General features: G+C 38.3%; 1 protein-coding gene across 1 annotated transcript; it reads right to left on the bottom strand.

Moving 5' to 3' along the window:
• Nucleotides 1–13,665: 13,665 nt before the first annotated feature.
• LOC150080664 (protein ZBED8-like) lies at nt 13,666–13,983 on the bottom strand. Its single transcript, XM_090380778.1, has one exon. It carries the CDS (start codon nt 13,981–13,983, stop codon nt 13,666–13,668), a length of 318 nt encoding a protein of 105 aa, XP_090236904.1.
• Nucleotides 13,984–17,489: the final 3,506 nt, after the last annotated feature.

Here is a 17,489-nt window from a genome sequence, read left to right as displayed (position 1 = left end):
TTTCGGGAGGGAAAACCGTCCTGAAACCGCACTCAAATTGTGAGAAAAGCCGATAAAAATTCCTTCTGCCTTGAGAACATTAGAATCCACTTTTTTTCAACATGGTACAGAAGAACGAGGTCTATAACCATTGACACCGCGAAGGCATGGTATGAGAATGAAGCAACAACACCCAATGTTGTTGCTATGTGCAGTGAGGACAAGCAAAACTATCAAAGAATGCTTGAAATTCAGGAATGGATGGATGGACAGAACTGAAGAAAGAGTGTTGTAAGAAAAGGCAGTATTAAAAAAAAAACGTGTACGATGCTTTCTGCTGAATGAATATTATAGCTTCGTAAAACGGAAATCGAAAAATTAAAAAATAATAATAATAATAACATATAGCATAGTAGAGTAGTCTACATTACTGTTTTAATGCTGTCATAGACAAACTTACAAAAATACCTAGACATATTTTTTTATATACTAAATTATTTCAGCAAACTAAGTTTATATAAAAGGTGTTTTGTCAACAGGCTAGATTTATAGTTCCTTACAAAAAAATTAAATCCTGTCCTATTTTCGTGATTTCAATTTCATTTAAAGATAACTATAGTTTCAAATAGTTATAGAAAAAACAAATAAAATGTGATTCAGGAAATCATAAAAGGTTATGCTGGGTGTCGCGTTTATATTGAGCTTTCTCTAGCTAATGGAGTCTAACTGATGCTCTGTTTGAAACAAAGCCTCTTAAGGTGTGTTGTTCACAGTGTCCGCCAAAGTATAAGTTAGGGTTTCATCTGCCGTGACAATATTATCCCTTGGAAACTAGTTGATGGCAATTCTGCGCACTACGCTACACCACCCTACACCCCGGTGGCAAAGAGGACAGAAACATTTAAACAACACATAATATACGCAAACATAACACCACACGTTTCTGGCCGTTCTACAGAGTTTTGTATCATCACAGAATGACATGACGGAGAGAACTAATGTTCCTGGAGCCACTTTACAGAAGATACATAAAAAAAAAAAAAAAAAAAACATCATCCTTATTTTTGTAGGCATGAGTAATTTGAATAATATGTGGCTTTATAAGGTGCCAGATCGATTTCTACTGCTACTCGGAATTTGCATGCCAGGATGCCTATTACATTAAATATTTATTTTGTTAATGTTGTCAAGCAGTGTATAAGAAATAGATGTTAGTTCTCTTGCAACTTGGCTGAATTAGTCGATCTCAGGCATAGATTGCAAGGTTTTCCGCCAAGAAACTGGAGTTATTCGTCCAGTAAAACAGACAAATCAACCATAGAACGCATGCAATTAGCAGATATAAGACACAGAGCACGGCAGATGAATTTAATTATTCGGATGGCCTAAAAATAATGGTTTGTTTGCAGCGTAGAAATTTCTTTCATCATAATATAACATGGCCTCTTAAAAGAAAAACTTTATTCTTCAGAAGACCGATCTACCTATATGGAATTAAAGAAAATTGAAAATTGGTATCATGTGCTCCAAGATTGTAATATATGTGCAGATCTTACATCTGACTTTTGGCTGCTCTTCCTGACTAACTCCCTGGGCGTGAAAACCTTCTCTTTAAAAATCAGTAAAATTTTATGCTCTTCATTTTCGCATATGACGTATTTTGTTTTCATAAATTCTTGAACTCTTTTGTAAATAATGCTAATGTTAATATCGTAAATAGCGTAAATTTTTATGCGCGTACATTTTTCTTTTCTTTTTCTTCTTTCATATACACTGTGCTGCCACTTTATTAGGTACACCTACCTAGTAGCATGTTGAGCCTCCTTTAGCCTTCAAAACAGCCTGAATTCGTTTAGGCATGGATTGAACAAGATGCTGAAAACGTTGTGCATGAATGGAGTACCATGCAGACATGAGTGTGTCATGCAGTTCCTTGAGATTCAACGGAGGTGTAGGATTCCAGCAAACAGCCCATTCCAGCTCATCCCAAAGATGTTCAATAGGATTGAAATCCGCCGACTGAGCGGGCAACTGCAGCAAAGAAAAGACATTGTCATGTTCCTGGAACCATTCCATAGTGATTCGGATTTTGTGCACCGGCGCATTACTTCCTGGTGGAAGTAACCATCTGACTGAGGATAAGCTGTCAACATGAATGGATGCACTTGGTCAGCAATGATGTTTAGGTACGACGTGGCATTCACACGTGAATCTATGGGTAACAATGGAATCAAGGTGTGCCAAGAAAACATAACACTGCCCCCACCACTTTGCACAGCAGCCGTCAGACATGACGGGTCCATGGATTCATGTTGTTTTTGCCAAATTCTGAACCTTCCATCAACATGATGCACCAGGAACTTCGACTCGTCAGACCAAGCAACTGTTTTCCAATCCTCGATAGTCCAGTACTGGTGTTGCTGTGCCCACAGGAGGCGTTGCTCTCTTGTTTTTCATTGATAACAAAGGTACGCTAAGTGGCCGTCGGCTGTTGTAGCCCATTCGCGACGAAGTGCGACTAGTGGTCCGTAGCGATATTTTGTTCTGCGCACCAAGGTTGTATTCTAACGTGTGCGACATTGTGGCCCATCTGTTTGCTTGCACAGTTCTAACCATCCTCCTCTGACCTCTTTCATCAACAAGCGATTTTCTTCCACAGGAGTGCCGTTGAGAAGATGTTTTCTGTTTATTGCACCATTCTCGATACACCCTTGAAACTGTCGTGCGTGAAAAGTTCAGGTGCACTGCTGTTTCAGAGATACTTTGTTCAGCACGTATTGCACCTACTACCATGCCACGTTTGAAGTCCGTTAAATCACTCCTTTTCCTTACTACATTCTTGCTATGGTTTGTTTGCTTAACTGATACTAGAAAGGTTGTTCTGCTGCATTTATATCCACAACTGTGGTCATGTAACTTGCATCGTTGTGGGACAAACCATTTGTGTTCACAGCAGGGGTGTGTCTAATAAAGCGGCAGCACAGTGTATATTACGCCACGAGATTTATTTAATTTTCTCTGTAGAATGAGCTTTCAGAGTATATTGCTTCACCCAATGATATGGCACTAGTTCCTGTAGACATCATCTCAAAAACGAGACCTTGGCTCGTTTTTAAGATGATGGAACGTTTTTAAGAGTGCGCTGGAAGGTTTGCGGTCTGCAAATTTTCCGCTACAGCTGTTCTTACTTCTAAGGAATTATTTTTTTTAGAGCTGTGTTATTTTAAAATCAAAGTACAACTAAATAACTCGATAGTTACGCGAGGGTGTCTCCAAGGATCTATTTTGGAGTCCTTTGTGTGGAATGTCATCTTTCAAGATTGGATTTCCAGATAATTCGATAATTCAAAAATTATTCCTTATGCAGACGATTTGACTGTCCTTGTCAGTGTACAGTCTAGAGCTGCACCAGGAAACTGCCAACGCAGTTGCCTCTAATTTACATGACTGTACCCTTACTAACCATTTGAAGATCGCTCATTAAAAAACTAAAATGCTTGTCTTTAAAACTAAATTGTACATGTGTTGGCCTCTGTATATTGAAATTAAGAATCTACATCTTCTTATGTTAACAGAAATTAAATATTTAAGTGTAACTATTGAGAGTATTTAGAACTATTTCTCCCACCTTAAAAATACCTCTAAAAAAAATCACAAATTTTTCTAGAGCATTTGTGAGGGTCACCAGTTCTGACTGGGGACTGTCCAGAAGAACCTTACAAATTTATTGTAACATTATTTTACATTACAAATTTATTGTAATATTTTCCCCGAGGGCAAACTCTGTAGCAGGGGCATTGTTCCATAGGGTGAAAAATCTCAAAATTCTAAGCCCAATTATCATTGCTCCAATGAACCATACTGTTGGCCATTTTACGCGTTTAACGAACTGGCTCATCCCCTGCTGGCAGGTCACTTTTACTTTTTTTTTTCTTTTTCTTCTTTCATATATATTACGCCACGAGATTTATTTAATTTTCTCTCTAGAATGGGCCTGCAGAGAATATTGCTTCACCCAATGGTATGACACTATATCCTGTGGAGATCGTCTCAAAAACGAGCCAAGGTCTCGTTTTTGAGACGATCTGCTGGACCGGCCCACCTTCCCGTGGTGTAGATGACTACCAAGAAGCAGCTTTCTAGGTTGTGGATGACTACTAAGAAGCAGCTTGGCAAGCGTTCTTCCATGGGATTTATTTCTTTCACACAGAGGATTAAAATGCTGTATTAAAAGCAAATTCCTACCAAATTTTGACGCTTCAATATTGATTTACAGATAGATGTTAAGGAAAATTAAAATGTATGAATGATATGATCAATATATGGGATATCGCTTAATTGGGTGGTGACAATTTTCCGGAAGTGGCCTTTCTTCTCGGTAAACAAAATAGAAAATGGTTTTCCATGAGCCTTTTTACACCTTATACAATTAACGGCCACGGCTCTCTAACTGCACAAACTTGGACTTCATAATTCTGAAGTGGCATCCCCGAGAATTGAAAGCATATACAGGGTGTCCCAAAAAGGTGTAACCAATATTAAATGTTTGTAACAAATGTAATTTTAATGATTTAAATTAATGATAGAAACACAGAACCTGCGCTAAATGTGAGTAAAACAGTTTTTACTGACATTCAACATGTGCACCATTTGTCACACGAACAATATCTAATGGGTAATAAAGTTCATCCAATGGTTTTTCAAGGATGTCATGCTTAATCATGGTAATTGCATTTGTAATCCTGCGCTTTAAGTCTGCGATGTCTGCAAGAGGGGTCTTGGAGACTGTCTTTAATGAATCTCCATAAGAAGAATAAATGTGAGAAAAGCAGTCGAAGTTTTTACTGACATTCAACATGTGCACCACTTGTCACACGAACACTTGTCACGTTCACCAACCAGATAAATCTGGTGAACGTAGTCGCCACGCAATGGGACCATCACGCCTAATCCAATGGCCAGGAAACTTGTCATCAAGAGACCTCCTCACACTCAAAGCCAATGTGGCGGCGCTCCATCCTGTTGGAAAATAACCCCATTTGGCAGTTCATCCAATTGAGGATACACATAAAACTCAAGCATGTCCTGGTAATTATCCGCTCTCACAGTCGCTTCTTGAAAGAAAAAGGTTCCACACCACACATTCACCTTTGGGCTATCTCGCTGATACTCCTGCGCGCAGTGTCGGTTTTCAGTTCCCTAAATTCTGACATTTTGCTTATTCAACTTTCCGGGGCGCCTCCGTAGCCAGGTGGGAAGGAGCAGCAGTGCGTAGCAGACGCTTCTTGATTAGACCGGGGTTCGAGCCCGTCACCACCAAATACGGAGGATGCGGAAAGGTCAGGGAATGACCACCGCATATCCCGGAGCAATATGGCCTTAGTTGCTAATGCTCCTAAAAACCAAATAACAAACAAACATTAACCTTTCCCGAAACATGAAATGTGCACTCGTCTGTGAAACAAATCTGTGTCATTACACATTCATCTTGTTCCATTTTCTCCAACATGTTTGTATTGCTCATTAAAAATTGGTTACACCTTTTTGTTCGTGTGACAAGTGGTGCACATGTTGAATGTCAGTAAAAACTGTTTTACTCACATTTAGCGCAGGTTTTGTGTTTCTATCATTAAAATTACATTTGTTACAAACATTTAAAATTGGTTACACCTTTTTGGGACACCCTGTACAAGTCATTGTTTTCATTAGTTTTTTTTTTTTTTTTTTTAAGTAACGATATTTACTTAATTATCGGGTATATCATGTTTGTGATTTGAATTACCAGGCATGAAAGGTAGATGAAAATACAAAACATCCTTTTTCGATTTCTGAATTATGTATGATTATGAAGTTATTGTTATTATATTGCTTCTCATTACGAAATTTGTACTCGGTGCAGCAGAATTGAAGCAACATAAAAATCTCAAAACTCAAGGAATATCATTAAAAAAATTGAAGATTAAAAGAACACGTGTGATCGTGCAGCAGTCGTTAGATGGAAGATGAAGAAAGATGTAGTAGTTAAAGGCATGGATTTTAATTTCAGGAAAGGGGCGCATGAAAGTGTAATATATTACTACCATTACCAGCCACATGGTGCAAGGAAGCCTGAGGTTTTTGCTGCACCAGCCAAAAAAAATATATATATATTTCTGAGTTACCCTGCGAGAGAGAGAGAGAGAGAGAGAGAGAGAGAGAGAGAGAGAGAGAGAGAGAGAGAGAGAGAGAGAGAGAGAGAGAGTCAGAAGTAGAAGGGAATTACCAAGGAAGAGAAGAATGATGATGTCCAGCTCAAGACCCTGGGTGTGCCAAGCCCATACTCACTAGACGTGAGCTCCTGGGGTTGTTATATGGTATCTATTAATTGAACACCTTGCAGAGAGAGGAAGAATACATTAGAGTCACGAAATATCTTCAAAGCGGTAATCACGGAAGCCATGAATACATGTACCATTAAGAAAATATAGCACGAGGATGCTGGGATGGATGGATGAATATGGAGATTGCCAGTCTAATAGAGCAGAAAAAGATATGGTAAAGTTACAGAGCAATGAAAAGTACCGAAACCTACAACATCTGCAAGTTGATCTCAATCAGAATCACAGATAAGGTCAGGAAGGCCTAGGATGAGTAAGGGAAAGCACTGGATAAGAGAGCAAGGAACTGGGACAAGGAGTTTTTCATGCAGGTGGACAGAAAAGAGAAAACGAATCGAATTGGACCATTGTGCACTGGGTGTCGGAAACCCAACTGATGCTGTAATTGAACAGGTACTTCGCATTGGTCTTTACTGATGGAAGGCTGATGACGAGAGGCTGAGCCATACGAAATTAGTGATTTTGAAATTGTAGATGACTTTATTTGCAAATTTTCGAGCTTAAAGGCAAGTAAGGTGCTTGGTGTTAATGGCATATACACAGTAATTTTGAGGAAGACAGCCAGAGAGTATATTGAATCACTGAAATTAATTTTGAGAGCATCTTTGGCCTAGGAAGAGATTCTTTTGGATTGGAGAAGTGCCAACGTATCGTCAATACATAAAGGCAATTCTAAGAGTGAAGTCAGTAACTACAGACCAGTTATTCTGACTTCAGTGGTGGGGAAAATCTTAGAGGGAATGATTACGAGTGCAATCCAGGAAATAGAAATGGCATTCTGCAGGAGATATATGGTTTTGTTACGGGAAAATATAACCTGGTAAGCTATTTTGACACAGTTACTTATGAGCTAGATGTAAGGAACAATTTTAACATAGTTTACTTGGATTTTAGCAAAACATTTGTTTCAGTCCTGCATGAGAGGCTACTGTATAAGTCGGAACATGCTGGGATTACTGGAAAGATTCTGAAGATTGCAGGGTAGCTGCGAGGCAGATTGTGATTAATGGATATTCTTCAGATTGGTGTATCGTCAGAAGCCGTGTACCCCAAGGATCAGTTTTTAGACCAATGTTGTTTCTGATTTTCATAAACGATATTGACGAAGAGTAAAGGCCATGATATCAAAATTTTCAGATAATGTAAAGATTGGAAGAGTTGTTAATGATCGGTGCCTGTTCAAGACATCCTGAAGGACTCCTTCAGGATGACTTGAAGAGGCGTCAAGAATGGTCAGAAAAGCGGTAGCTATGTTTTTATGCAGCAAAATGCAAGATTAACACTTGGGAAATAGCAACCCCGAAATAACTTACCTACTTGCCAGGGTAAAATAAAAAAAAAAAACAGTAGAAGTAGAAAGGGATCTATGAGTTATGCTACAGGCAGATATGAAATTTTCAGAGCAGTGTAAATAGGTGGCCAGGAAAGTGATGTCTTGTTGATGATCTATTTGACAATATCCTGTAGATATAAGGTAGACAAAATAATAAATAAATTTATAAACCCACTGTACAAAGCAAATATAAAACATCATTTGGAACACTGTGTCCAAGTATGGAGACCACATCTGAAGAAAGACATAGAGTTTAAAGGGTCCAAAGAGGGGCAACTTGCATGGTGAGATTAGCAAAACAGTGACTGTATATGAGCTACAGAGCTCGAGAATCAGGCACCTTAAAGGGGACCTAATTGAGGTTTATAAGGCTCTGAGAGGAGTTATTAAAATGGGCGAAGGCAGAATTTTCAGTTGTAAATAATCTCAAAATTAGGGGCCATAAATTCAAATTACAGGGGAAGAGGTTTTTAGACTAGATTATAGGAAACTTTCTTTTAGCCAGCAAAGGGATCACTGGAAGAAGCTGCATTCACAAATAGTTGAGGCTGAAAGTTTGAAGAAATTCAAAGGTCAACTGGATAGTTACCTACATGAGAAGGGAAGCAAATAATTTGTATTTTATTATCTATTATATTTTTTTGATTGTTGCAGCAAAAGCCTGTCACCTCCTTGCACTTATGGGTGATACTAAGTTACGATTACTTCATTGCAATCAGTGCCGGATTAAGGTATGGGCTAGCAGGGCCCTTGCCTGGTGTGCCGTTCTTTAAAGGCACCAAAAACAGAGGCAAAAAATATATATATCCTTACTAAAGGGCACCCAAAAATCATTCTGCCTGGGGTGTAGAAATGCCTTAGTCCGGCACTGATTGTAATAAGTGCAAAATTACTGTCATCGTGGATACAAAGTCATATGTATTTTAATTTTTTTTACTGTTTATTAAAATTATTTTTACAAAGTTATATGATTTGAATTTTTATGGTGTATGGGCAACTTAGGATGTGATGAACAAAGTCCAAGGATATAAAGATGAGGTATATGAAGACATAAAATAACAGAGTACACAATAAGAAAAAATAATAGAGAACATTTAAGAAAAAATAAGTAATAATTAAAAAATGTGTTTACAGTTTGAAATCAGAACTGAAAGTTGGGAGGGGGAATGTATACTATGTTAATTTATACTATGGGGCTCTGCCCCCTGCTCGCCAACCTCCGTGCACGCTTTTCTATGTAAAATGTAGAGGTATGACGGAGTAAGTCAAATCTTTTCTACATAAAAGACACCTGTCGAAAAGCACTGACTGATCGATATATAATCAGGAAATGACCTCTGTAATTATTTATCTGTGCATTTGTAGTGACGTAATTACCCCACTCACTTGTATCACGTGACCAGCATCCCTCTTCTCCCATTGCCTACCCTACCCTATTTATTCCACCTTTAGAATGCCACAATGTGGCATTCTAAAGGTGGAATAAATAAATATCACTATGTAATTATTTACCTGCATTTACATAGGTCACTTAGGAAAAGGCCTTTGGCTTCGGGTTCCATAAGGCATGAGGAATATTGTTGCATCCAAAAGAGCAGAACTAAAACATTTACAAACTATATAAATATTTAAAATGTTTAGAAATATACAAACTATATAAATATTTAAAATGTTTAGAAATATACAAACTATATCGGGTTCCTTCATTAGCTGACATTACAATGGAACATCAAATGATGCAGGGCATGGTCATGTATTAGAGTGAAACGCGCGCACGAGATTGGTGAATGTTATGGAGGTAGTTGTCTTTCAATGGGCCCCCACGTACATGCTTTACATTGTCCACAGCAAGTGTCTGATTCTGCCCAGTAACCCATTTGTGTTCCTTTCATTTAACGTTCACCAACCTCGTGCACGTGCATCACTGTCTAATACATGACCACACTCGGCATCATCTGCTGTTCCATTATAACGTTTTTTCTATATATATATATATATATATATATATATATTAATGTCAGCTGATGAAGGGACCCATCATCCCTCGATATAGCAGAGGTATAATTGTAATTAATTTAGTTTTTTTTTTTTTAATATTTGTATAGGTTTGTATTGTATAAGGTTATTATTTGTATAATAATATTATACGGCCCGACGTAGCCGAGCGGTCAAGAGCACGAGTACAGTAGCACACGCTCTTTGAGTGGACTGGGGTTTAATCTCGTGACTGCTAAATACGATTAACATTTGTATTGATTGATTTATTGTAAACTCCACTGACCCGGTGGTCTGTGGGGGGTGGAAAACAAAGATGATGATTGTTTATATATTTAGTTATTGTTTTATTGTTCTTATTTCATTTCGTTTTGTTCCCTATTATGTGTTTGTCCACTTTATTCTTATTTCCCCCACTTACGCATCTGACTTTACTTCCTAGGAGAATTCCAGATTCGTGGGAACTTCTCAATTGTGTATAATTCTCTTCGGAAAGGCTGAGTGTTCAGGAATGACAAACAACACACACATTAATATATAACATGACATAGTTTATTTACACTTATATATATTCAACAAAATATACAATTGAATAAAAAACATGTAATATGCATACAAGGTTAAGTCATAAATGCATAAATTATTCTTATTGCATAAATTATTCTTATTTTAACAATCAATATGCTATTTTCATAATTATACTCTGTGTTCTCGCCATTCTGTTACAATACACTGAAGACCAATCTTAACTTTCCTAAAGTCTCTATTTGTTATTAGTCTTTCAGTTAGATCAACAATTCTTCATCAATACAAACACTATATCCAATTATCTATCCTTAGAACATTCCAAGATTCTCACTATATTCAATTATCTAACCTTAAAACATAGTTAAAACTTCTCATATAAAATTTACTATCCTTCTAACATATTATAATCATTTGAACAACAATTTAATCTATTACTTATCTTTCGTTTTTCTTGCATTTTACAATAACCTTTTTGAATTAATTAAACTCTGTTAGTATATATATGATTTACTTAAGAGATAATTTATCTATCAAGTTACTTCTAGTGCTATCTCTGTTTTTCATTAATTAATCACTATACTGTGTCACTAACAGTCCTTGTTAACTTACAGTACTTAATAATATCTCACCTACTTCTATCTTTTTTTCTTTCCTTTCCGGGGAGGTTCCAAGCTTTCCTGGCTCTCAGGGAAGAGATCCCCAGAAGGTATGAGAGAGATCCCCAGAAGGTATTCTGGGGATCTCTTTCATCAGCTACACCTGAATTTGCTACAGATGATTTTTAGGAACTGTTTGCTGCACTGGGACTGGCGTTCTTTCTCCACCTTATTCGGGCGACCATTCATTCGCTGCTTCCTTCCTACTCATAGCTACTAATTTCGCATTTTCTCTCCTTTCTCTCGAGCTACTGATTCTGCGGATTTCGCTCCCTTTCTCTCCACCTTCTTAAAACCTATCACAAGGAAAACTCATAGGGCATCTCACACTAACTCCTACTCCTCTCCACTTTATTAAAACTTATCACAAGGAAAAACTCATAGGGTGCTACCCTCGTTTTTCCGCTCCACCTATTAAGAACTTTTTCAAGAAGAAAACTTCCCCAGGGCGCTACCCTTCTCTTTTCCCACCACGTCCAAACACTCAACTGTTAACTGACACATATTTCCTACCACAACAGAACCCTCAACTGTCTATGTTACTAACTCATTTTACTTATCTCGACGAAAATCTCGACTGCTGTGTCCGCTGACTATTTCATTCTCCCTAGCACCAACAAAAACTCAACTTAGAATCCCACTAACCCAGTTTCATAAAACCCACATAAACTCAACTGTGTTTTCTCTCGCTAACTCATCTTCGCAAAACACTCCCAAATTCTCAACTCTGTGTTCTAACTCATCTTCCCAAAACACTCCTAAATTCTCAACTGTGTGTTTTCTCTCTCCCTGTTCACTCACTTTTTTTTATCTCCTTGTCTGTACCGCCTACATATGTCAAAACCGCCCTAGCTTTCTGTTTAACCAATCTTACTCATTTTATCAACTTTCCCTCTCTTCTTATTCGCTAATTTTTATCTTTCTCACGCTGATTCCTTGTTGCTCGATCTAACTTCTTATTTTAAGAAATTTGTAAACTTTCTCAGGCTGTCAGTACCTTTGAAGTCAGCCGCTTATAGTTATACTTTAGCAGACTAATTTCCCACGATCTAAAAACTTGCCATCACTGCCAGCCAGACGCCAATCTTAAATCTAATTCCCAGCATTTCTACCTTGTCTCTCCTGGAGGTGTCACCGATTAAGGAAATGTCCCGACAGCACATGGTCCACCGCGCTATTGTTTACCAGAGTTGACACCTTCTACTAATAGCCTTTGCAACTGGTTTCTATTGTTCTGGTTTGCCTGTGTGAGCTGAGAGTCCGAGTGTACCTAGCTTGCTAATAGCTTTCTACTTACCGCTCCCCTTGTATGGACGTTGTCTAATTTAATCCCTTGGCTTGTAAGGTTCGCTCCCCCATATTGCCATATTATATGGTTTTACTTTAAATAAATCTCACTTTTCCACAAAATATTATATTTGTAAGATTTTACATCTTACAGGTCGTGTAGGAGTATAAACAAGAACATACTAATATACTAGAATTATAACGCACTGATCTAAATCTAATCAGGAAATGACCTATATAATTATTTACCTGCATATTTGTAGTGATGTAATTGCCCCATCTCTCTTCTCCCATTGGCTCGAATAAATATCACTAGGAGAAAAACTTTTTTAATGTATAGAGAGATTTTTTATTTTTATGTATCATATAGACCAGTGTTCCTAACCTTCTTTAGAGTCGTGACCCCCTTTTTAACAGCAAAGTAACCTGCGACCCCACCACGTTTCCATAAAAAGGCATTTTTAATAGGGTAAAGAAAACACATAAAAAAAAAAAATAGAATTTTAAGAATATAATTCTATCCTAATATTTAATGTGATGGTTGTACTTGCATCTGGGCAACCAGCTTCAAAATTCCCGGCTGAGTTTTTGTTAAAGCCAACCTCATGCCATTCTCCACATTCAGTCTGTTTCTTGCCTTTGTTTTGATATGAAGAAGCGTTGAAAATCCACTCTCGCAGAGATATGTGGAGGCAAATGGCAGTAAAACTCGAAAGGCAAGCATGGTGACATTTGGATATGACTGATACATAGCACACCAGAACTGAGTTAGCAATTTTTCATAAAATAATTACGTATCGTTCTGCAGATCCAAGAATTAATCCTGTACTTCATCGAGAATGCTGGCTACATTCAGGGAAGTAGAGAATGGGTTTCATACTAGTGCAGCTCCTTCTTCTATAAGCTCAGTGAAGTACTGCTGAAATTCCTTTTCAAGGGATTCAAGGTGCCCAGTAATCTCCTCCTTCAGATTCCGCTACCACACTGCAGAGTATTTCAAACATGACAATATTTCCAAAATTTGCTTTCCGACGTCAGTTTTGCAGCTTGAATACAAATTACTAAAGATTGTCTTGAAATTGGATAATGTGTGTTTGCTTTCCCTGAAGTTTCATGTTTAGCTTATTTAGCTGGTCTAAAATGTCTGCTAAGTAAGGAACCCTTTTCTTCCAATCTTCATCATTGAAGTAAGCCATAGAGTCATGTTTCCCTTGCACTTCCAGAAACAACTTGATTTCATCTTTCAACTCAAAGACACGATTGACAACATTTTCTTTCGACAACCAGCGTACAGCAGTGTAGAAAAGAAGAACCTCGTGATCAGAATTCATGTCTCTACAGAATTCTTTAAACAGAATTACATCAAATCTAGAGCGTTGAGGGTCTAGATTTGATGTAATTCACAATTTTGATCAGAGAATCAAGTGCCTCTTGCAAAGGAGGTGGAAGAGTCTTACTGGCAAGAGCATATCGGTGAATCATGCAGTGAATGATTCATGCTCCCCTTTGCTTAGGGAGCAAGTTCTTTCACTTTTGTCTGAAAGACCGAATTTGACCCTAGCATAGCTGGTGCTCCATCTGTACAAACCCCACAGACGTTTTTCCACTGTAGTCCTCCAGTTTCAAAAAAGGTATTTATCTTCTCCATAATATCTTCACCTTTTGTAGTAGTTTCAAGTGCACTACAAAACAGGATCTCTTCTTTGATGTCGTCTGAATATTTCACGAAGACAAGCAACTGAGAACATGAACTTACGTCCGTTGATTCATCGCCGTGAAGAGAAAACAATGGAGAAACTTTGATTTCATTCGAAACCTGCTCTTTCATGTCTACGGACATCTTATGTAGGACGGCACCTGAACGAAAGTTCATCTGGACATATCTGAAATGCGCCTCTGAATAGTGTTATTGGACAGAGATATTTGTCGCATCTTTATCTTGCTGGCTTCCCCAAGAATTAACTTCGCCATCTTCAACATGCAGGGTTTGATGACCGTTTCTCTAATCATGTAAGGTTTTTTTTTTTTTTTTTTTTGTTTGGCAATTTCCAATGCGACTTCATATGATACTTGCACTGCTGCTGTGCTCTGCTACTGAAAACTTCCTATAGGATCAAGTCTCTGACGTCTGAGACTCCAAAACCTTTTTACTATGTTCTGAATGCTTTGTCTGTAAGTGACGTTTCAGTTTTGAAGGTTTCATAGATTCAGCACTGAGAACCACAGTGCACAAAACGCATTCAGGCTTCTCTATGTCATTTAGCACGGACTGATGACGACCTAGTGACGCTCTTTAGATTTTAGAAAGTGCAAGCAGTAGCTAACCCGCGTTCGACAGCGAGTAGCTGGTTTCTATCATGGCGCCAACTAAAAGTGGTTGACTATTGGCGAACTAAGATCGCGCCAGTTTACATTAGACGGCCCATCGCGGACATTATTGAATTACATCATTGCAAACATGGCGGGGTGAGCAAAACATACGAGGTGATCTTCAACTGCGTTAAGAGAGCAACTCACCTTTATTCGACGGTCCGTATCTGACAGTCTGTTATTCACGCATCGAGACACCGATTAAAAATGAATTTTGATATTGAATTTTGCATCATAGTGAATATTTTTTTCAGTTTACTATTTGTAACATAGAATTTTATTCTAATGATAACACTGCATTTGTATATTTTATTTTTAGGGAGTGAATCAAGGTCCGCCGCGGCGGAAATTTGAAAAAAATATTAAAGGCTCGCCATAGAAAATAATTAAAATAATATGAAATGTTTAATATGTATGAACACAGCGGGCTTTTAATATTTTTTAAGTATCCGCTGCGAGGGACCTTATGAGTGTGGTTCAATAAAGAATCGCCCTCACCTACTTCCACATATCGCAGTCATGATATTTTGTGTGTAGCATCATACATATCTCTGTAGTAAAGGTGAAAATTTTCAGCCCTGTGTATTAATTTGTTTTTCTCTTACAGAGCTGAACGTGTGACGAAGTAGCATCATAGACAAAGTTGAAACCAGAGCTGTAATCCGGTATCTGTTCTTGAAGGGGAAATCTCCTAAAGAAATCCACGAGGAGATGATTGCTGTATATAGAGATGAAGCCCCATCCTATGGCATTGTGAAGCACTGGCATAGACAGTTTAGGTGTGGTCGGACATCGGTAGAATCTGACCCATTCCAGGTCTTCCCCATTCAGCCATTGATGACAGCACGATCAGAAAAGTGGTCGTTAATCATGGAAGATCGCCGGATATCTGTGCGTAAATTGTCCAAGGACGTGAAGAGTAGTGTGGGCTCTGTTCAAACAGTTCTTCATAACCAACTCCATTTACGGAAATTGAGTGCAAGATGGATTCCCCGATTATTGACTGGTTTCCAGAAGGCTGACCGACAACAAAAATCACAAGAGTTGTTAGCCCTGTGCCAAAACAATGAGGAAGACTTTTTCTCTTGTCTAATCACTGAGAATGAAAGTTGGATACACCAATTCGACCCTGAAAGTAAAAAGCAGTCCATGGAATGGCGACATCGTGCCCCCCCCTCCCTCAAGAAGGCAAGGGTCCAAGCGTCAGCAGGAAAGGTTTGCTGACAGTGTTTTGGGATGAGAAAGGCGTAATAATGACTGATTACCTGCCGAAAGGTAGAACAATTACAGGTGCCTATTATACCAACTTACTCACAAAATTAAGGGAGAAAATCAAAACATGTAGGCGTGGCATGCTGTCTGTTTGTTTGTTTGTTTCGGGATTTATTGGGCGCATCGGCTACTGAGACCATAGTGCGCCATACGTAACTATGCATGCCATTTCTTCTCAAAATAGAGAAAATGGAAAAAAGGAACCAGAAAGTAAATTTTTTTTTTTTTTTTTCTAACTAAATGAGGTGATATACTTTAATCATCTTGAGAAAGTTATAAATGTTTGAGACATTTGTTTCATTGTTTAAAAGTGAAGCAAGTGTAGTGAGGCAAGTGCAAGGTCTAAAGTGATTCCTAAGAACCGTATGCTGGGATGAACTGCTATTGGCTGGCGATTCAGTTGTAGCTCCGGATTGGGATGGAGTTTCCGTTGGCGGCAAAAATGGATGCAGAATGTTTTTTCCGGACAAAATTGAAATCCATTAGTCTGAGCCCATGAACAGATCTTATTTATTGCCCCTTGTAACTGTCTCTCAATAGTATTCATATTTTTTGCATGACACCAAATACTCAGGTCGTCTACAAACAGTGCTTTATCAATAGTCTTAGGAATTTGTCCGGCAATGGTGTTTATTGCAATTATAAAAAGTGAAGCACTGAGTACAGAGACTTGAGGAACTCCTTCTTCTTGGGAAAATACTTGGAACAGTGAGGTTTTTAATCGAACCTGGAATGTACGCTTGCATAGGAAATTCTGTATGAAAATCGGGAGGTGACCCCCGAAGTCCATGGCGATTAATTCACGGAGTATTCCATACTTTCACGTGGAATCATAGGCCTTACTGATATCAAAGCAGACTAACACATGGTGTTCCGATCTGAGGAATGCATTCCGAATGGAATTCTCTAGTCTGACCAGTATATCTAGTGTAGATCTGTTCTGTCGGACACCGTATTGTGCAGCATGTAGCAGGTTGAGATTTTCAAGGTACCAGATCAGTCGGCGGTTCACCATCTTTTCAAGAATTTTGCAAATGCAACTAGTCAAGGCGATTGGTCTATAATGAGTGGGATTTGTAGAGTCTTTACCTGGTTTAGGGAAGGCAAGGACCGTAGCATGATGCCATTGATTAGGGAATTTATCTTCCAGGAAGAGTCTATTGAATAGATGAAGAAGTAACTGTAATGATTCGGTACTTAGTTTCTGAATCATGGAATAGTGAATATTATCTGGTCCTACAGCACTGCGTCTAGATGTTGACAAAGCTCTATGTAATTCGTGAATGGTAAAAGGTAAGTTGTATTGTTCATCTCCTTTTGAAGAGAAGTTTAACTTTTGTTTCTCTAAACTTGTTTTTAATCTTCTGAAAGTCGGTGTATAACTTTCTATTGCTGATGTTTTTGCAAAGGTTTCACCTAGTATATTGGCAATTCCAGCAGAATCATTTACATTCTGCCCTCTCCATTTCATGATGGGTAGAGATATCGTTTTATATTTGCCACTCATTTTTCTGATTGCTTTCCAAATTTTATGTGTAAGCGTTGCTTGATTAATAGTCGAAGTAAACCGGATCCAAGCAGCCTTTTTATTGCAGCGTCTAACATATCTCGCTCTTGCTCTAGCGCGCTTATATTGAATGAGATTGGTTGTAGTTGGACTCCGGCGAAAATAATTCCAAGCTTTGCTTTGCT

The sequence above is a fragment of the Mastigoproctus giganteus genome, chromosome 9, assembly GCF_048544385.1.
Source record: "Mastigoproctus giganteus isolate SK-2022 chromosome 9, ASM4854438v1, whole genome shotgun sequence".
Lineage (NCBI taxonomy): Eukaryota > Metazoa > Arthropoda > Arachnida > Uropygi > Thelyphonidae > Mastigoproctus > Mastigoproctus giganteus.
This window is presented reverse-complemented; position numbering and strand designations above follow the sequence as displayed.

Coding starts and splice junctions, on each gene's coding strand:
- LOC150080664 (XM_090380778.1), bottom strand. CDS start 13,983: ATGAAAGAGCAGGTTTCGAATGAAATCAAAGTTTCTCCATTGTTTTCT.